This window comes from Primulina huaijiensis, chromosome 10 (assembly GCF_012295235.1).
Source record: "Primulina huaijiensis isolate GDHJ02 chromosome 10, ASM1229523v2, whole genome shotgun sequence".
NCBI classification, from domain to species: Eukaryota; Viridiplantae; Streptophyta; class Magnoliopsida; order Lamiales; family Gesneriaceae; genus Primulina; species Primulina huaijiensis.
In genome coordinates this window covers 13,299,086-13,320,672 of record NC_133315.1, presented here as the reverse complement: position 1 = coordinate 13,320,672, position 21,587 = coordinate 13,299,086, and the positions used below count along the sequence as shown (strand labels likewise).

At 36.5% G+C, this 21,587-nt stretch overlaps 2 protein-coding genes across 2 annotated transcripts in view; one reads left to right on the top strand and one right to left on the bottom strand.

The window, feature by feature from the left end:
• The window catches only part of LOC140986206 (uncharacterized), a 28,476-nt gene extending 12,906 nt beyond the window's left edge, over positions 1–15,570 (top strand). Inside the window, exons 10-15 of the mRNA XM_073454276.1 lie at positions 115–1,173; positions 1,289–1,552; positions 5,822–6,007; positions 6,128–7,282; positions 13,500–13,850; positions 14,535–15,570. Coding sequence (XP_073310377.1) covers positions 115–1,173; positions 1,289–1,552; positions 5,822–6,007; positions 6,128–7,282; positions 13,500–13,850; positions 14,535–14,876 — 3,357 coding nt within the window. The 3' untranslated portion in view covers positions 14,877–15,570. The remainder of the gene's footprint in view (positions 1–114; positions 1,174–1,288; positions 1,553–5,821; positions 6,008–6,127; positions 7,283–13,499; positions 13,851–14,534) is intronic.
• A 3,492-nt stretch (positions 15,571–19,062) lies between these two features.
• Positions 19,063–19,969, bottom strand: LOC140986372 (small ribosomal subunit protein bS1m-like). The gene has a single exon (XM_073454586.1). The coding sequence runs from the start codon at positions 19,866–19,868 to the stop codon at positions 19,260–19,262; it is 609 nt and encodes a 202-aa protein (XP_073310687.1). The 5' UTR covers positions 19,869–19,969; the 3' UTR covers positions 19,063–19,259.
• Between the last annotated feature and the right edge of the window lie 1,618 nt (positions 19,970–21,587).

The window sequence follows — 21,587 nt, the reverse complement described above, 5'->3', positions numbered from 1 at the left end:
ATAAAATTGAAAAAGCTCATTTTTCAGTTCATGTGTAATTTTTTCATGCTATTACATTCATTTTAAGTAGTCACTTTCTGATTTTTCTTTTATTTTTTGTTTCTGAAACTGCAGCTCAAGTTGATATCTAAGGATGATCCATGGTCAGAAAGAGTTGACTTCCTGATAGAAGTCATGGTTTCGTTCTTTGAGAAACATCAGTCTCAGCGAGAGGCAATAAATGCTCTTCCGCTATATCCGAATGAACAAATAATGTGGGATGAAAGTCTCGTGCCAAGCATCAACTACTCTGGGGAAGGCTGTTTGGCACTTCCAAAGCTGAATTTACAGTTTTTAACTCTTCATGATTACCTTCTTAGAAATTTCAACCTCTTTCGCCTTGAATCAACTTATGAAATCCGTGAGGATATTCAAGAGGCTGTCCCACACCTTCTTGCTTGCATTAATAATGAAGGAGAGACTGCTTTTCGTGGTTGGTCAAGGATGGCCGTACCTATTAAAGAATTTAAGATAACTGAGGTCAAACAACCAAACATTGGGGAAGTTAAGCCATCGGCGGTTACAGCTGAAGTTACTTTCAGCATTTCCAGCTATAAAGCACAGATAAGATCAGAATGGAATGCGCTTAAGGAGCATGATGTTCTATTTTTGCTGTCCATTCGCCCTTCATTTGAACCTCTAAGTGCTGAGGAAGCAGCCAATGCATCTGTTTTGCAGAGGCTTGGTCTTCAGTATGTGCGTGGATGTGAAATTGTTGAAATACGTGATGAAGAGAGAACTCTCATGAATGATTTTACAGGGAGGATCAAACGCGATGAGTGGAAGCCTCCTAAAGGAGAACTAAGAACCGTGACTATCGCACTGGATACAGCACAATATCATATGGATGTTTCTGATATGGCAGAAAAGGGTATCGAAGATGTGTATGGCACTTTCAACATATTGATGAGGCGGAAACCAAAAGAGAACAATTTCAAAGCAATTTTGGAATCCATAAGGGATCTAATGAATGAATCATGTATTGTTCCTGATTGGTTGCACGACATATTTTTGGGTTACGGAAATCCTTCAGCAGCGAAATGGACTAATATGCCAGACCTCCTGGAAGTTGTAGATTTTAAAGACACCTTCCTTGATGCTGTTCATGTCAAAGATAGTTTTCCGAACTATCAGGTTTTTGTCTTGTACTCCCATGATATGAAGCGCTCTTGTCCATTATAGTAGTAATATTCAATGAACTAGAATGCTAATCGTACCTTTTTCACTTATTCTTGGTAATTGTGTTCAGGTTTGCTTTACAAATTCAGATGGTAGTATGAGCATGCAACCTTGTCCACCCTTCCGTATTAAGTTTCCAAAAAATTTTAACGGCAATCTCCATTCTCTTTCTGGCAACGAGATTGCTAAAGTATCTTCAACGGATTCTGCTGCTTCGGCAGACGCTGATTCTGATAAAGAGAAGCTTCTAGTTGAGGCTTATATTCCTCCTGATCCAGGTCCGTATCCCCAAGATCAACCGAAGCAGAATTCTGTACGGTTTACTCCCACACAGGTGCTTGGATACTTTCGTTGCTATGGTTTATTCTGTTAGTTATTGATCTTGCCTTTTGCCTTTTTTCTCTCTTGTTCTTCCACATGACGTAACCTCTATTTTGAGGTTTTTTCCTTTTATTTTGGTGGTTTCTGAAACTCTTGTTTATTTATGGAATTTTGATATTATTAAGTTGTGTTGTCGTTCTTTGATAAAGATGGACAGCTTTGGAGAAATCTCCATGCTTCTTTGAAGTTTACTGTTACCATGCATGCATCTCATTATTCATGCAGTATGGATTCAGTCATCGTCCATCATTTACTTTTCCTTCTCTTTTTTTTGCTTACGATGTTTGCCTTGTAATTTAGAAATCTTTTAAGGGCTTTTGGTTCTTTGTAAATAAGGCAAGTAAACCATGCTATGTGCTCGTGCTGATTGTCTCCTGCCTTCTCGTCCTTTCCACACAAAAATAAGAGGATGAAAATATTAACGAATGAAGTGGATCAGTGAAGTAAATCAATTTCCTTCTGAAATTTTATTTTACTGAGTTATGTTGACCTAGTTTTGATCAAGTTATGTTGAAACTTTTGAAAGAGTGCCTTCCTCAGTGTTCTTACCCAATGCGAATGGTATTGTCCTTTGATGCTGGGTTTGCTTGAACTTCACATCTTGTGATAATTGATTTTTGGGCTTGTATTGCTATATACACATGCTCATCTGTATAAACTTTTAGATGTATGTCTGAGAATTTTTTTCGTTTTTTCGTGTTCAGCATTAATTTTTTGTCTAGCATATTGTTTGACTTGTACTCACGTTGAAATTTAGAGTTAAGACCTACAACAGCGTTGATCACCAATATTTTCTACTTAAATATGGCATGATTTGGGAACACTGATTAAAAAAAATTATAATTTAGCATCCTAAGCTTCTGTAAGGTTAGCAGGAGCTGTGGTTTTTTTTGTTTCTGGATTTCATATAAGTTGGTGGTTTGATGATATTGTGTTAAAAATTTCTTATTGATACTGTTTATTATAATTTGCGTAATTCACATAATTGGCCTTATCTTTTGATGGGTGACCGACGATTTTCGTTGAGAATAATTCTAGCAAGTGAACTAGGTCAATTAACATGATGAGTTCAAGTATCGTACCTAACGGAGATCAACTTTTAAAATACTAAAATATGAATTATTTTTTTTAATTTAGGCTAATCAAATTCAAGATGAAATAAATTAATTAAAACTAAACTAAACAATTAAAATAAATTAACTAAAGCAAAAAAACTAGAGACGAGAAAAGATTTATACGAAAATTCAAATTCTTAAAAACTAATAAGAGGCACAACGGTACCAGAGTAAAGTTTTTAATCCACGTGTAAAATTCATATTCAAATTCAATAAATTAATTACTTAATTCACGATGAAATTCCGAAAATTATTTATTAAACTATTTCTCGAATTAATAAACCTAATTAAATCCAACTGACCAATTTTTCATAACTGAATTTAATTAGATTCAACCGGATTAAGTCGCTGTGGAATTTCAAACCTAAAGTTTCACATTAAAACCGAATAGCCGAATACTATTTCTAGTTAGTCTAACCATGTGTTGATTGATGTATTGAATCAAATATTAATCTATCGTCTTCCTGTTTTAAATTAACCAACAAATATGCAATTTAATTGGTCATATTAAAAGAACACATGATAAACTACATCAATCAATGAATCAAAATAAATAATAAAATCTAATCAAACTCAAAACATCAAAAATAACTTGTTTCGGTCTTATCTGACCTTAGTCTATAAAAGTCTACTCAATAAATTCAAAACAAAAGTGAAAACTCGTGTTTAAATTCATAGGAGAATACATAATGAAGAAAGAATAAGAGGAATTCTCAATGATTTTAGCGTGTTGAGGTCTTCTTTTTGAGAATTTGCAAAGAACAGAGTATCATCCGCAAACTGTAAATGCGAGATTTCGATTTTTTCTTTCCCTACTTCAAGCACCCTTACTTCATTAACTGCCCTTGCCTTATCCACCATCCTCCCCAACCCATCGACGACTAGATTGAATAGAAACGGTGATAATGGATCCCCTTGTCTTAATCCTCTCATCTTTTTTATTTTCCCACACGGTCTTCCATTAATAAAGATTGAGAAAGATACATTAGAAACACAACCTCTGATCCACCTCCTCCATTTTTCACCAAATCCTTTTTTATGTAGCACAAAGTCTAGAAAACGCCAGTCAACATTGTCATATGCCTTTTCCAAGTCGATTTTGAGCACCCAACCTTTCTTTTTTTTTTTCTCAATATTCTTCCACAATCTCATTCGCGATTAAACAACAATCCAGTAGAAGATGAAGTTGATGATATGGCGACAATGTTTGGGGGCAAAAAAGATAAATGGCCGATCGGATATCTTGGGGTTCCGTTGGGAGGTAATCCAACGAAAATGGAATTCTGGGAATCTGTGCTCTAAAAAATGTGCAAGAAACTAGCAAGTTGGAAAAAGTCGTTCATTTCGAGGGGGGGATGTCTTACTTTAATAAAGGCCGTGCTTTGTGCGATGCCATCTTACTTCATGTCTCTTTTCAAAGTTATTGATGAGGGATTTTTTGTGGGATGGTGATGAGGGCGAGAATCACTGCCACGTGGTCGGATGGAAATAGGTGTGCAAACCAAAGGATAAAGGAAGTTTAGGATTTGGGAATATTTGTCTCAGGAATAAAGCTCTTCTTGGTAAATGGTGGTGGAGATGTTCGGTGGAAAGGGGGTCGATGTGGAAAAAAGTTATCAAAAGCATCTATGGGATACAGGACAACGGGTGGGACTTGGGGTTGGTGGATAAAGCGACATTCAGAAGTCTTTGGAAGTTCATCTCTTGGTCTTACCAGGCTTTTCATCAACTTATTAGGGTGGTGCCTAAACAGGGAAATATCATTCGATTTTGGGAAGATGTTTGGGAGGGAGGCGTCTCGTTTAAAATCAAATTTCCGTCCTTGTTTCGTATTTGCATTTCTTCTAACAAACCAATCAGTCACTGCATAGAAGTCGTCAATAGTGGGAGTAGTTCTTCTATCATTTGGGATGTGAGGATTAGAAGAGATATTACTAAGGGTGAGTTAGGGGAGTTCACTACTTTGCTGGGGGTCTTAGAGACGGTAAGTTTGCAGATGGGTATTGAGGATTATAGAGCTTGGTTGGGGGATCCTACAGGGTCGTTATCTGTTAGTTCCTTTTATAATTCCTTCTTCCCTATTTCCAATTTCCCTTTATTCAGTTTTCTCATAATATCTGGAAAGTACGAGGCCCACAAAAGATTAAAATTTTCTCGTGGATCGTGGCCTTGGGGAGGTAGCCTACGTGTGATTTAGTGCAACGAAGGTGGAAGGCTTGTGTTTTGAGCCCGCACTGGTGTTGCTTATGTTGAAAAAATGAGGAGAATCAAGATCATCTACTTCTGCATTGCTCATTTTCTAGAGGTATTTGGTTGAGAGTTCAAAAAGAATTGGGATTTCAATGGGCATTTCCGAGGCAAGCTAAAGATCTTTTTTATGCGGATTCGGGGTGTCTCATACACGAAAAATTCAGCAAATTCTGGAACTTTATAATTCATTACACATTTTGGTCCATATGGTTGGAAAGGAATAGAAGAATAATTGAAGATGTTTCGGAGTCTGTTGATCAAGTATGGGAGAAAATAAAATTCAGAGTTGCATCCTGGACAACAAACTTGCAAGAGTACAATCATTTATGCATTTCGGATTTAGTGAGGGATTGGAAATTTGTTGGCACATGAATATTGTGTAATGATGTCATAGAATTGTGTTTTTTGACATTTGTGTAATGATGTCAAAGAGTTTGCGCTTTAAGTTAGTCTTCTTGTAACGTTGTTGCGGATTACTCATCCGCGCAATTGATGTATCATCAAATTATTATAATAAAATTAGTTTTCTATCAAAAAAATAAATAAATAAAATTAGACTTTTTTCATCTTTTGTTCGAATCTACAAATAAGATAAAATTAAATTAATAAGCACAAAATAAAGAATGAAAATTCAAGATAAGCACGAAAATGAAATCCCTAAAATTCGATAGGATTTAGACTTATCAATGGCCTAGGTTTGTGCTGAATCATGCAGCATGTTGAGACATTTGCTTACTGCTTACATTTCTCGTGTAAAAATCTCGTGTTTTTGTGCAAAAATATTGCGTTCATGGCTAGAATTGACACTTCAAACTTCAATTAAAATTTCATTGTTTCTTTGATGCGTTATTCTGCAGATTGAGGCAATCATATCAGGAATTCAGCCTGGATTAAGTATGGTGGTTGGTCCACCTGGTACGGGAAAGACAGATACAGCTGTGCAAGTCTTGAATGTGCTTTATCATAATTGCCCTTCTCAGAGAACATTGATAATTACCCACTCAAATCAGGCTTTGAATGATCTTTTTGAAAAAATAATGGAGGTAACAAAGCCATTGAGAGGATCCCCTCGGCAATGATAAACTTTAATTGCTCATATTCATTTTAGATGATATTTTCGTTTCATTTTTGAGTTTCTGTTCACATTGTGCTCATGGTTTTAGAGGGATGTACCTGCTCGATATCTACTTCGACTTGGTCAAGGTGAGCAAGAATTGGCAACTGATCTTGACTTCAGTCGCCAAGGCCGTGTGAATGCAATGCTAGTTCGGCGATTAGAACTGCTTAGTGAAGTGGAGCGACTTGCAAGATCTCTACAGCTGCCTGAGGATGTGGCATATACATGTGAAACTGCTGGATACTTCTGGTTGCTTCATGTGTACTCTCGCTGGGAACTATTTTTAGCTGCTTGTGTTGAGAATCAAGACAAGCCGTCATTTGTTCAGGACCGATTTCCTTTTAAGGAGTTCTTCAACGATACTCCTAGGCCAATTTTCACGGGTCAGTCCTATGAAAAAGACATGCATGCAGCTAAAGGTTGCTTCCGGCACCTGCAAACTATGTTTCAAGAGCTTGAAGAGTGTAGAGCATTTGAGTTGCTCAAGTCAACAGTTGATAGATCTAACTACCTGATGACCAAGCAGGCGAAAATAGTGGCAATGACTTGCACCCATGCGGCTCTTAAAAGAAAAGATTTTCTGCACCTGGGTTTTAAATACGATAACTTGTTGATGGAAGAAAGTGCTCAAATCTTGGAGATTGAAACTTTTATTCCAATGTTGCTCCAAAGGCAGGAAGATGGCTATGCTAGGCTTAAACGTTGCATATTGATAGGTGACCATCACCAACTGCCTCCTGTTGTGAAAAATATGGCTTTCCAGAAGTACAGCCATATGGATCAGAGCCTATTCACAAGATTTGTGCGGCTTGGAATTCCATATATTGAGCTCAATGCACAGGGCAGAGCTAGGCCAAGTTTAGCAAGACTTTACAATTGGAGATATAAAGATCTTGGTGATCTTCAGTTTGTGAGAGAGAACGCTATCTTCCATAGAGCAAATGCTGGATTCTGTTATGACTATCAGTTGGTAGACGTTCCTGATTACCGTGGGAGGGGCGAGACTGCTCCATCACCTTGGTTCTATCAAAATGAAGGAGAGGCTGAATATATTGTAAGCGTGTATATGTACATGCGATTACTTGGGTATCCAGCCAACAAAATATCCATATTGACTACGTACAATGGTCAGAAACTTTTAATTCGTGATGTTATCAACAGAAGATGTGTCCCATTTGACTTCATCGGTCCACCTCACAAGGTAAGTTATATATCCTCTTGTGCATTAGACTTGCGATTGCTGAAATGTCCAGAGTGTAAATTGGCACCATGTTGTTTAATGTATCTGCAGAATGTTGGATAATTTAGGATCCTAGTATGTAATGCATTTTACATGTTCATGCAACTTGTGGTTATTTAATGACAGCACATGCCAGGTCACAAAGTAAAATCAGTATAGTTATGGTTTCTGAATGGACTTGAATGTTGGATGTATTAGACTGCAAACTCTCTGTATTGGTTTATTTACTGAGGTAGAAATGCTTGTACGTAGTGCACTTTACCCTTTCTTTCTTGTTTTTGTTCCCCCTGCCTTCATTTTTATGTCAATTGTGATGTAGAAGCTACTTGGTTGGTCAATATTTTATTAGAATAATTGTCAAAAATCAGATAATAATTTCTTGTATTATTTTCCAATAGCTACATGATATTTATACAATATACCAAATTATTTATAATGGAAATACTAGATCTTAATCCTAGCAATTCTCTGATTTAAGGAAACCAAATATATACCTATATCAATCTAAGATACATAATATCAATTAGAGATCTACAAGATATTATTTATACAATCTTCCAACATAGTCACAATATCTTCAGTTTTTTAACTTACCCCCTCAAGCTGGGAAGCAGACATCTTCCATTCCCAGCTTGAAAATAATCCTTTGCAATACTGTACTCTGGAGTTCTTTTGTGAGCACATCGGCAAGTTTGCCATTCCAAAGAACAAATAGAGTACAAATCAATCCACTATCTAGCTTCTCCTTTATGAAGTGTCTATCCACTTCAACATGCTTCGTTCTGTCGTGTTGAACTGGATTATGAGCAATATTGATGACATATTTGTTGGCGCAAAATAATCTTATCGGCAATTCCCATTTAATTTTTAAGTCATCCAAAATTATCTTGATCTATAAAAATTCACGTATTCCCAATGCCATTGCTCTAAACTCGGCCTCTGAACTCGATTGAGCCACAACATCTTGCTTCTTGCTTTTCCACGTCAGGAGATTGCCTCCTAGAAAAGTGCAATATCCTGAAGTTGACCTTCTATCAAAAAGAGAACCTGCATAATCAGAGTCATTATATGCCTAAAGGCTTAATCCAATGTTTTTCTTGAATAAAATGCCTTTGCTTGGGTTAGGCAATGCAGTACCTTATTGACTGTATGTAGGTGTACTCTGGGATAATGCATAAATTGACTTTTAGCCCCCACAGTGTGTGCAATATCCGGTCTGGTATGAGCAAGATAGATAATATTACCAACCAGCCTTTGATACATCTCTTTGTCGACCACGGGTCCATCATTGTCATCACCAAGTTTGTGGTAGCATCTATTGGTGTGGGGGCTGGTTTGCAAGCTAGCATCCCAGTTCAGACAATAGGTAGGGGACATACTTTTGTTGTAAGATAAAGATCCCTTTCTTGGAATGAGCTACTTCTATTCCAAGAAATACTTCTATCTCCCAAGTACTTTCATCTCGAACTCGTTTGCCAAACAGTTCCTAAAAGCTTGCTTTTCATCTTTGTTGTGTCTGGTCACGATTATGTCATCCACATATACCAACAGGATTGTGACTCCCCCTGAGTCGGAATGTTTAAAGAACAAAGTATAGTCTCCTTCGTTTTGTCTGTATCCATAAGTAAGCATTGCTTTGGTGAACCTCCCAAACCAGGCCCTTGGTGATTCTTTAAGGCCATATAATGCCTTCTTTAATTTGTAAACTTTAGAGCCCTCGAAATCTTTTTAGAATCCTGGAGGAACATCCATGTATGTTTCTTATTCCATGTCACCGTGAAGGAATGCATTCTTTACATCAAACTGCTCTAAGTTCCAGTTAAAGTTTTTTTTTTTCAAGTTTTAGTTAAAGTTGGCTGCTAAAAACAATAGGATTCGGAATGTATTCATCTTGGCAACTGGAGCGAATGTCTCTCGATAATCAACACCATAGGTTTGTTTATAGCTTTTTGAAACAAGTCTAGCCTTGTACCTTTCCAGTGAGCCATCAGATTTGTACTTTATTGTAGACATCCTTTTGCAACCCATAACCTTCTTTCCTGGTGGGAGATCAGCAATTTCCCATGTTTTGTTATTTTCCAGCGCTAGCATTTCAATTTTCATAGCAACTCTCCAATTCTTATTAGATAATGTCTCAGATAAAAGTATTATGTACTGATCATGGTCCATTAGGCTGAACCACCATGGGCCTCGGCCCATACCCATGCACCACTACTGATCATGGGTCGTTAGGATGGTCCAGGCTCATGCCCATGCACCGTTACTCATAGAATATCCCACTCCTGGAAAGTGATTTCTTTCGCCTCCCCTAACACTTGAACCCAGGACCTCCAGGCTTAAGTACCTAGATTCTTAAAGTGTTGGTGCCTCGGCCCATGCTGGATCATCCTAACGACCCATGATCAGTAGTGGTGCATGGGTATGGGCCGAGGCCCATCGTGGTTCTGCCTAATGGCTCATGATCGTTACAAAAAACCCAACTGGTACCAACACTTTAAGAATCTAGGTACTTAAGCCTGGAAGTCCTGGGTTCAAGTATTGGGGGAGGCGAAAGAAACCACTTTCCAGGAGTGTGATATTCTATGAGTGACGGCTCGGCCTATGTTGGACCATCCTAACGACTCATGATCAGTAGTGGTGCATGGGTGTGGGCCGAGGCTCATGGTGGTTCAGTCTAATGGCCCATGGGAAAGCCCGTGAGGGAAAAGACTTATTAAGGGAGCCCAAGATTGGGATAGACCATGGTCGTTACACATTAGGAATGTGAATAGTGTTTAAATTTACTAGGAAAGGTCTATGTGATACTGTGAAATTTTGAATGGTTACAAAATTGGCAATTGGATAAAGAGGTTTTTAGTGCATTCCCTTGTTCATTTTCGAGCAGCAATAGGTAGATCATAATCACAAGAAATAGCATTTTCTGGACATACCTTATTTTCAGAATTAGGTTTGGATTCTTGGATTTGCTCATCGGCAGCTTCGGGCCGTTTTCTTCTTGAGTATACACGGTCAAGTTGCTTGCTGTTAGGAGACTTGTTCGAAGAGTGACTTGGCTCAACAAAGGCTGGAACGGAAGGAGTTGGGGCTGCCGGAGTGGCTGAAGGTAACTCAAGTAAGAAAGAATCTCTATCCTTATCTTCAAGAACAAGTATTGCTTCTTCTTGAAGATATGGTTGGGCAAAGTATGATGCATTTTCATCAAAAGTAACATTCCATAGAAACAAAAAATTTCTTGGTAGCCGGATGATAACATTTGTAGCCCTTTTGATGAATACCCAACAAAGATACACTTAAGAGCTCTATGATCTAACTTTCCCTTGTTATGAACATGAACAAATGCAGTGCAGCCAAAAATTTTTGGGTTGATGTGAGGATCCTTGTCAAGGTTAGGAAAAACTCAGACAATACCTGGATTGAACTTCTAAAACCTACCATTTTTTAAAACAGACGGTTTATGATGTATGCATGTGTTAGTACGGCTTCTCCCCAATATTTTTTTGGAACATTTTTATGAAAAAGAAGAGCTCGGACTGTAGCTAGCAAATGACCATTTTCCTTTCCGCCACTCCGTTTTGTTGTGGGGTATATGAGTAAGATGATTCATGGATAATTCCCTCCTTTTCGAAATAGGAAGACAAGGTGTGATTGAAATATTCTCTTGCGTTATCGGATTTAATTTTTTTGATTTTTTCTCCAAATTGATTCTGGATCATAGAATGAAAATTTTGAAACACAGTACTAACATCAGACTTATTTTTTAGAGGGAATATTCATGAAATTCGAGTGCAATCATCGATAAATGAGACAAACCATCGATGTCTAGATCTATCTGGAGTAATCGAGGGTCCTCAAACATCACTATCTTTTATTGCTCATTCGAAAGTTCACACGTTTATGTTTTGCAAACTTCGCAATGAAGACGCTCATTTCCTAACCCCACAAAAAACAAACGAAACATAGATTTTAAAACTCAAAAAGATGGATGACCTAATCGGAAATGATGAAGTCAAATGCTATCTTTATTTGAAGATGACCAAAAAGACGGAGACACTTTATTCCTAACGCTGTTCAAGTTGCCAATATCCTCAAGAAAATATAGCCCGTTTTCTTCCCCGGCACGTCCAATCTTCCTCCCTGAATCCTGGTCCTGAAATACACAATGAGATTTATGAAAAAACACATTACATTTCAGGTCAGAGGTAAGTTTTTTTTGATAGAAATTAGGCTGGTGGATAATCTTGGCACGTGAAGAACATTGTGAAGGGTAATTGTGGGGTTGATTTGGATACTGCCTATCCCAGCAACAATAGTAAGAAAACCATCAGCAATGGTTATCTTTCGATTGCTTGGACAAGGTATGTAGTTGTTGAATTTAAGTAGGGAATGGGTCATATGGTATGTGGCTTCTGAATCGACAATCCACAAATTTCTAACAGCTTTATCTCAGGAATTTAATCCTAGAGAGATAAGAGACTTACCTGAATGGGCTAAGGAGCAAGTACCACTGTTTTTCTCTTCATTCCCAAGGAGTTTTCGAAGTCTCTTAAACCTCTTCCTTGCCGAGTTCATTCAGTCTTGGGTCACCTTCTTGACTTGGCTGGTTAACCTTAAAGTTGGCTTGGTTTATGTTTCTAGTCTGTCCCCATCATTGATTTCAGTCCTTGTTTCTGCCATGTAATTTCCAGCACTTGTCCTTAGTGTGTCCAATCTTTCTACAATAAGTGCACCATAAATCTTTCTTACCCTCTCGGCTTTCAACTTTTGATATTTCTGCCCTTCCATACTCCTTTAACTTGATGTTGTTCTAGAATCTTCGCGACCATCACCGACCCCTCTGAATTTTGAGGCTCAAGCATCACACTTCTCCTACTTTCTTCAGCCTGAATCAAAGAGATTGTTTCTTCCAAAGATGGTTTCTCATCTTTTCCTAGAATTTGGACCCTTACTTGATCGAATTCTGGGTTCAATCCAGCAAAAAAATCATAAACTCGGTCCTTAACAATGAGTTGTTTTAGAGTTGAGGCATCTTCTGGAGAGTTCATCACAATGACCCGATAGTAATCAAGTTTCTGCCAAAGATTTTGAAGTTCGTTGGCGTACTCAGTGATCAGTTTATTTCCTTGCTTGACTGATCCCACCTTTATTTGGATTTCGTAAACATGGGCAGTATCACGAGCCTTCGAATAAGTTCATTTGATTGACTCCCAAATGGCCTTTATAGATGTCAAAAACATGGGAGTCGCTAATCCTTGGATCCATTGACTCCCACAGTCACGACGTGACCATAGAATCAGCTTCATCCGATGCGTCGAAGCCTTCTTCTCTTGTTTTGGTTCCAGTCCCAAGAAGGTGACTGATTATCCCTTTTCCCTTCAAATAAGTCCGCACAAATTGGGACCATTTCAAGTAGTTCTTTACATCCAAATGATAGTTCGTCTGAATGTTTTGCAAGTGGCCAGTCGTTGGATTGAGATTTACATCCTCCGATTTGGCAGATTGTTTCACAACTACATTTTTTTTTGAAGCTTCAGAATCAGAGATGATTAAGGAATGAAGAGAACGATAGAGCTATCGGGTAGAAAAAAATGTGAATTTAGAAAAAGGCAGGCTCTGATACCATGTAAAAAATCAGAGAATAATTTATTGTATTATTTTCCAATAGCTACATGGTATTTATACAACTTATTAAATTATTTGTAATGGAAACCCTAGATTTTAATCCTAACAATCCCTTCTTATTTAAGGAAATCAAATATACTCCTATATCAATCGAAGATACTTAAATCAATTAAAGATCTACAAGATATTATTTATACGATCTTCCAACATAGTCCCAATATCTTCAGTTTTTTAACAATAATCTATCATTGTTGTGTCTGTTTAGAATATATCTGCAGTTAGAAGCATTCTCTTTTTCAATGCAAAATGTTATCAGTCGACTCGTATTGTGAATATATTCTAATTTTCAACAACTTGCTTGAACTTAATATGGGATGGGGATTGTCTTTAAGCAGCGAGCTGATGCTAAATTTAAACAATGCGGAATCTGGGAGATTTAGCTATATGAGCATTCAAACTGATGGATGATCGGGGTCCTTGCCACTCTGCTTTCTCTTGCAATCCGCTCTTGGTTGTAATTTTTGTTAATTATCGCTCATGATCACGTTTTATACTCTAGGTAACCACCGTTGACAAATTTCAAGGACAGCAAAATGATTTTATCTTGTTATCTCTTGTTCGTACTCGCTTTGTGGGCCATCTTCGTGATGTGAGAAGATTGGTTGTCGCAATGTCACGCGCTCGATTGGGGCTTTATGTTTTCTGCCGACGTTCGCTGTTTGAACAATGTTATGAATTGCAGCATACATTTCAGCTTCTTCTTCAGAGGCCTGATCTTCTTGCATTGAACCTAAGCGAGGTCGATGCATTCACTGATCGTCATGTTGAAGAAACAGGTCCAGCCCAGCTTGTTAGTGGAATCGAAGAGATGGCCAACATTGTGAATTACAAGATACATCAGGTCTATCAGGTACTGTCCTCTTTACCTCAGTTCTAGATTACATTGTTTGGTGCCTTTTTCCTCATAACATATATATCATTTATTCTTTACTATTGATATTGTAACTTAGAAGTGTGATAGCCACTATTATCCTATGTTTAACCGTACAACTTACAGTAGGGAGTCCAAGAAACAAAACTACTGCAATCTGTGTGTGCTCTCTTTTCCCCCTTTTCACCTGGATGTGCCCCACAAGTTCTTACATCTTTAAACTATACTTTACGACCCTGTCACATACCCTGGTTACGATTGCCCACTGTTTTAGTTACCTCTGACATAAAGCATTCATGGGCAGTAACATGTGAGCTATATGGAGTATTCCTTTTTTTTTTTTGATAGGAAACTATTTTCATTAGAATAAATAAAGATTACATATTATGTGCGGATGAGAATTCCGCAGCACAGTAACAAGACTACTAATGTAATGAACTCCTCAAAGAGAGCAACATACAATACTCATGCTCATACAAAATTCCAATTCCTCACTAAATATAATATGAAACACTTAAATGATTGAATTGATCCAAGTTGATCGTCCACGATCACGGCAGTCACTCGAAACTTTATTAATAATTTTTAAAAAACTGTGTATTTCTATCTTTTTGATCAATTCCTTCTTGACCCTTCAATTAACCCCTTATTTGATTTCACCAGGAACGATTAATGAGTCACCACTTAAAACAATTTCCTGCCAACCCACCAGAGCAAGACTTTGTGGGCATTAATGCGCAAGAAGAAAATGGCCTACTGGATTCAGAAGTTTCTATGCCGTCAATGGATATAGATATTCATGGTTTGGCAAATGGGGCTGAGAAGGATATTCTACCTGATGGCAACTCAAATGATGTATCAAGTCCAGAAACTTATGCGAAACAGGATGGGGATAAGCAAATACAGAACGATTTAAATATAGAAGCTGATGTGGATATGCAAGAAAATAATATAAATGGAGAAGCACTTGAAAGCAATCTTTGTGAGAACTTGATGGATAAGTAGACAAACATCAATATAAGTCCTCGGCTAGGCTGGTTTCGCAAAACGATACCAAATTCTCTCCAGAAATGATGCAGTTCTATCTAGTGGAAACAATTTTCTTTCAATCAGTTGCTGAAGGTGATCAATGCAACTACACAGTAGAATGGCGTGTTGTAATATGCAAGAGGTTGTGCTACATTGGGAATTCAATCATGCAAAACGATTGGGATTGCAACGTGGATCTCTTTTAGCCACCACTTTATCTTAGCTTGGTAAAGATGTTTTTGTGCTGTTGCTTGGAGAGGGATATTTAAGATCATTCTAGCTACGAACTACCAGAAAGATCAGAATGTGTAAACCTTCTGTCCTTGACTTGGCGCTGCTACATGCCATGAATGTTAATCTGGTCTGCATTGTCGTTTCGTCTAGGAGATGATATTATCAGGTTAACCGCAACATTCGATGACTAGTTCCTCGTCATCTTTTGTTGAGTTTTGAGCAAAATATCTTCTTTAGTCTATTCGTGAAGCATCATATTAATATAAAAACGGGTAACCTGCAGTTCGCCCTGAATTTATAGATGTCATATCTTCAAACTTGTTGAATGCTGATTGCTGTCATTGTATGAAACTCCACATTTCCATTGCCGATGGGTTAATATTTGGAATCTATCAAACCCTTGGCCTAACTCCTAATGCACATGAATTTATGATGATTTTGTTTCTTATTATTTAATCTAGATATTGCATATTTCCGTCATTTCAACTAATAGTAGAAATAGTTATTTATAAATTTTCCCAAGAATGAAACCGGTGTTCATTTTTTTTTGTTTTTTTTTATGGTGGTGTGTTGAATTCTGACGCAAATTATGATTTATCGTTGCTAAATTAATTAAGGTGGGGTCAATGTTATCGAACTTTCGATCAATCCCGGTATTCAGAATGTTATGGATGATGATGCCATGGTCTCTTTTGTTCCCATTGGATTTCACGAGGAGGAGAAGGATCCGAGATAAAAAGGAGGTTTTTATTCATGAAAGACGAGACAATCTCTAGCATTCCGAACTTGTGAAAAGCATGATCGAAGATTCGAACAAAATGATCTCTCTAACTTGAATTTAGACACGGATTTCAATAAACATGTTATCAGATCTTCCAACTGGAACAAAATGATCTCTCTAACTTTGATTTAGATATGGATTCCAATAAACATGTTATCAGATCTTTCAATTGGGCGGGGATTGGGTCTGGCCATCTTGGTCAAGTGTGGGATATATGATGTAAGACATAGTTTGGTACACATGAGATGATAAACGTGTGATATATAATATAATGATAAGTTAAGGATATATAAGATGTATGATATTATATTTAATGTTTGGTATGGTTTTAATAAGAGTTATTAAATTTATATATTAGATTGTAATGACAAAATTAACCTTATCAAAATAAATTTTATAATTTCAAAGTTGTTGTTTGAGTTCATATTTCTTATATGTTCATGCGTCGACAGTGCTTGCATGATTTATTTATTTTTACCTGATTTATATATTATATAATATGATAATTGAGTCCTTTATTTTGTGAGTCAAGTCAAATATCAATTTTTAAGGTTAATCGAGCGATACTAATAATTTTATTGAGATTTATAAAAATCATTTATATAATTATCTCGAGTTCATTTATATAATTATCGTATTATATAATATATAAAAATAAATAAAAATATTTATTTGATGGGGCGGTAAAATGAGAGAACGATAGGGTTTAAGATTTTTATATATCGAGGGCAATTAAGTTATTTATTGTGTTTTTATCATCCAATTAAAATTATCACATGTCATAAAAGAGATACATTATCCTTGTGTAAAACTATTTATCACAATATCATGGGCTTTCTAAAAAGATACCAAACATATGATAAATAAGATTATTTATCAGTCTCTCTCTTATCCCATGTACCAAACTATACCTAAGGGTGAGATATATAATATAAAGATAAATTCAAAATATTGAATGTTTGATATGATTTTAATATCAAGATAAATTTTTATTTTTGTATTGCTATCAAGATTTTTTGCACATGTAGATATGGTTGGGTCTTTGGGTTCGAATATTGGGTATTTGATTAGGTATTTTTTTTCCTAAAATGTCAGGTTTGGGTTTGTACCCAAATTGGACGGGCTGGTGTCGGACGATAAAATTATACCCGACATATATTCAATATTTTTTTAGGTTTAAAATTTTATAATAACTAATTAAATAAATATTACTCCAAAAAAAATAAGGAAATAAAAGAGACAGATCGATAAATATTACTCGAAAATTTTTGTATTTCGAAAGGGAGTGCATCCATTTTTTTTTTAAAATGTTTTCAACTTTTAGAAAAAAGGTAAAAATGAAAAAGAAGAAAATTTTAGATAAGCGACAATTTCGGGTCGGGTTAGGGTAGTAAAAATGACTACCCAACCCGGAAAACCCGAACCAGACGTCCACTCTCGTAAATTCCAGAACTTTAACTTTTTTTGGGTAAAAAATAAAATATAAATTTGCCATCTAAATATTTTTTATTCATCTGTGACAAAAACTACTTTTTTTTTTTTTCTTTATATAGAGGTCATTGTAATTTTTCAAATATATGATGGAGGGGCTATGTAGTTAGAAATAAAATTAATCAACATTTAAATCTTTCGAGATAAATTAATAAGACGAAGCAACAAAACAATTATAAAAGAATAATGCTATATGTACAACCAAATTCATACAACAATTCTTAGAATACAAAAAATTCAATACAAAAATTCTACTTATCAAAAGTTTACGATAAATTCAATACAAAATCTCACGATATAATATCAAAATATCACGATATAATTGTTGTAAATATCATTATATGATATTTTGGTTGTACCTATAATATTATTCTTATAAAAATATACAAGCATGAGATGGTTAACTCAGTAGCCAAATTTGGTTAAGAAGCCAGCGAAAGCTATCCTGTCATGTCTTCTTCAAATGAATGATTCACAATTTTACTCCCTTTACACATTTAAGAATTTCGATTCTGAATTTGGGTTCAATAAAATATAAATTTTATTTGTATGATCCCTGAGCAAAAGTTCGAAATAAGAAGAATATTAACGAGTTTTTAATAACCTAAGACACCATTTCAAGTGACATATTATTAATCAATTCTATCATATCTCTTTTTTATTGTCTAATTATTTATTCATCAACTAATTATTTATCTTACATCAATCAAATCATTAAACTATTTATATTACATTAATAAAATAAATTATAATATTACCTTTAATAAATAATATTATTAATTTTTTTAAATTATTAAAAAATAAAATGATAATTTTTCATCTTATATCAAATTTACTATATATATATATATATTATCATATTAGATTATTTATCTTAACATTATTATCATATCTTTAACTTCAAACGAATATCTTTAACTTCAACTGATGCCTTAACGAGGAGAACTAGTAAGCAGGATCCCAAGATTTGGTTTAGAATACATGTATTTTGGATAATTTGTATGCATCCATTTAAACATTTCTGTGCCAAGAAAATGCTTGGAGACTTTGTCAGTAACCAGTCTTGATGTCTAGCGTTTGCACAATCATTTGCGTGCCAAGTAAATGTCTAGTATTTGGATGATCACGGGTTGTTACAATAGGATCTAAAACCCAAAATCTCATAACAAACTTGTTCCTGAACGTTTGGATGACACATTGGATAGGGAATCGATGCCATCACTGATGGCAGACGGGCACTTTATTGGCTTGAGATATGACAGATTTTGTTTGGCTTTTTCAAACTTATCATAAGAACAAGAAGCCCTTTCAATTTTCATTGCCAAATCTCCACTAAATTTTCAAGAAAGATCTCCAAATCTTTTGAACATTTATTTTTACAAAAACAAATTGAACAGGGCAGATTAAACCACAACATCAAATGTCCAACGGTGATCACTGTATGTAAGAAACGAACCATCTAACACCAGCATCATGAAACACCTTTTCTGCTTTTTTTTTTTTTTAAAAAAAAATCAAGAATGAACTTGGATTAAATGCTTAGATTAGAATCAATCAGAGCAATCAAACATGAAACACAGCGTACTAGGTTGAGGTAAGCCTGATCAACCAGTAAATGGGAAAGAGTTAGGCCATTGAAAACATATTGGAACATCATTTAGAACAATCAAAGCTTTTTATTTCATCACAAGGAATATAAAAATTCGAGAAAACCGAAAACAGAGAAACAGTTCAGCCAAGAAAAGAACAGAATCTAGTCATTATAATAAAATCCAGGATCAAGAAAAATAGAGATCAGTTGTAATTCTAACTTTAGAAAAAAGATGTAATTTGCAAAGAAAATAGCTAGCTCATCAAGCCCTGACAACCACAATGTTGCTGGGGTTGATGCTCTCAATGTAGTATCGATCACCAGAGTTCTGACCAACAAAATAAGGACGATTAGGAAGAAACGCGAGATAGCCCGCAATCCCCACGGAATATCCTCCCTTCACTTTCTCCGCCACGAATCCTTTCACCCGACCATTTTTCTGATGTATTTTCTTCATCTCCATCCACGCTCTGTACTTTCGGAACTTCCGCGGCAGGAGGAGCTTTTCTTCGCCCTCCACGGAATCGTCCTGCCCCATCGCCTCACCGAACCGGACGGCGGCTCGCTCCTTCGTCCGAGGATCTCCCGTCACTAAATCGATGAAGCAGCGCTCCAGCATCTGCATCTTCACTGCGGAATTGCCGGAAGACGGGTTGAGAAACCCGACCCGGTTCGAGAAACTGGTTTTCTCGGGGGATTTTGGAGCTCCGATCAGCTCGTTGCCGGTGCAGATTCTTGGCGGGCCCACCCCGGCATCGATGAGGTAGGTTTCATCCCTCAAGCGCACAACTTTGGCCTGCAGTGCATTCCCGCTGCGCAAGAGGAAGCTGGAATTGGATCTCGGGAACAATCGGCTCATACACCCGCTCATCTTGTTGGGTGGTGAAGTGAAGGGCTTTTAGGGTTCGGTTTCAGTTAGAGAGCTGCTTGCTACACAAGGTTTCAATTATGACTCCATTTTCACATGTAGGGATGCACAATCAGCTGGTTTTTAATCAAATATTTTGATTTGTATTCACATATATTGAATTCCAACTAAATTTGAATGTGTTTGAAATATTTCGAGTTGAATTTGAAATCAAATTATATTATTTGATAGTTGGTAATTTGCTTCCTCGCTCGCTCCAATATTTTTAGTTAAAAAATATTATTGTCTATTATATAAATATTATTTATGGTATTTATCTTCGAATAGCTAATAAACATGTTCAAATATTTTGATCCGAACACGAATTGGAGTCCTGAAACACCTCACTGGAAAGAAGCCATCAATACAGAAATATATTACATTATGCAAAATCATACTTAGGATGTAAGGTCCAAAATACGATAACATAATCAACCTGCATACAAATCTAAGAAAAATTGAAAATGCCTAATTAAATTATTTTAAATGCTTTAATTAAATGTGGCAGACATGTTTACATGTTTAAAGTATGGATTTTTGTTAGAATGCATATATCAGTACTTTCAAGGGTTATTCGAGACGTGACAGAAAAACGGAGATTTGAGACTGTAAAAGAAAAATATTTTTATTAAATGATTGTTTATAATTATTTAATATATTGTGTATTTAATATGTAAATTTCGAAAATAGGTTCTTTTGAGGTATTTTTGCATGTCGAGTCATATTTTAAACCTATAATTGATTTTTGACTAAAATAAAAACTTTTTGGAGACTCGGTTTATATTTTCGAAAACTCTCCTAAACAAGATATTTTTCCTAAGTACTGATGGACATAATGAGCCTATTGTACTAGAATTATTGGGCTTAGTTGTTTACCCAAATATTTATATCAAAACTTTGACTTCCAAGCCTTAATCCTCCTACAAAACTCACACCTAAACACAAAAATAAACTAGGGTTCTTCTTCCCCTAGCAGCATCCACACACATTCACGTTTAGGGATTTTCACACGTTGATTTTGCAGGCAAAAAACGCAACAAGAGTTCCCCGTTCTGTCGGCAACGCTCCTTCGTGTCGAGACTCGAATATTCGTGCGTGAATCACGTAAAGGCTCACCTTATTCCTTCTTTTCTCATCATTCATGCCATAATACGTGCGAATATATATGTTTGCATGAAAAATCTGATATCCTTTTATTATTTTCTTTTTTATGGTATATATATGGAAAAACTTGGTTTTCTTGCCATGAAACTCATGATCTAGATGTCTTGAAGGGGCTGCAAGGTTTTGGGAGTTAGGGGCTCGAATTACAGGAGGTTTAATGCTTCTTAGATGCACGATTCAGGTCTGGTATGGTGCAAAGAAGGAGGGCCGACTAGTTTGGCTTGAAGGGGTTAGGGCTCGGTGAGTTTGGAAGAAATAAGAGAGGAGGCCGTGTAGGGGCTGTCCAGGCGAGGTGCTGAGCTCGTGAGGCACGAGCCACGAGCCACGATGGTCCATACAGGGTCTGGACGAGCGGTGATAGGTAGGCGCATGGCTAGGGCTCGACCTAGCCATGCCGAGCGCGATCAAGTTGAACCATGCACGTCCTCGTGCATGGCTCGCTAGGGTTGGTCCAGGAGGGGTCCTAGGGTTCGATCATGGTCCTAGAGTGATTTCTTAGGGTCTGGTCTCATTGGTTTG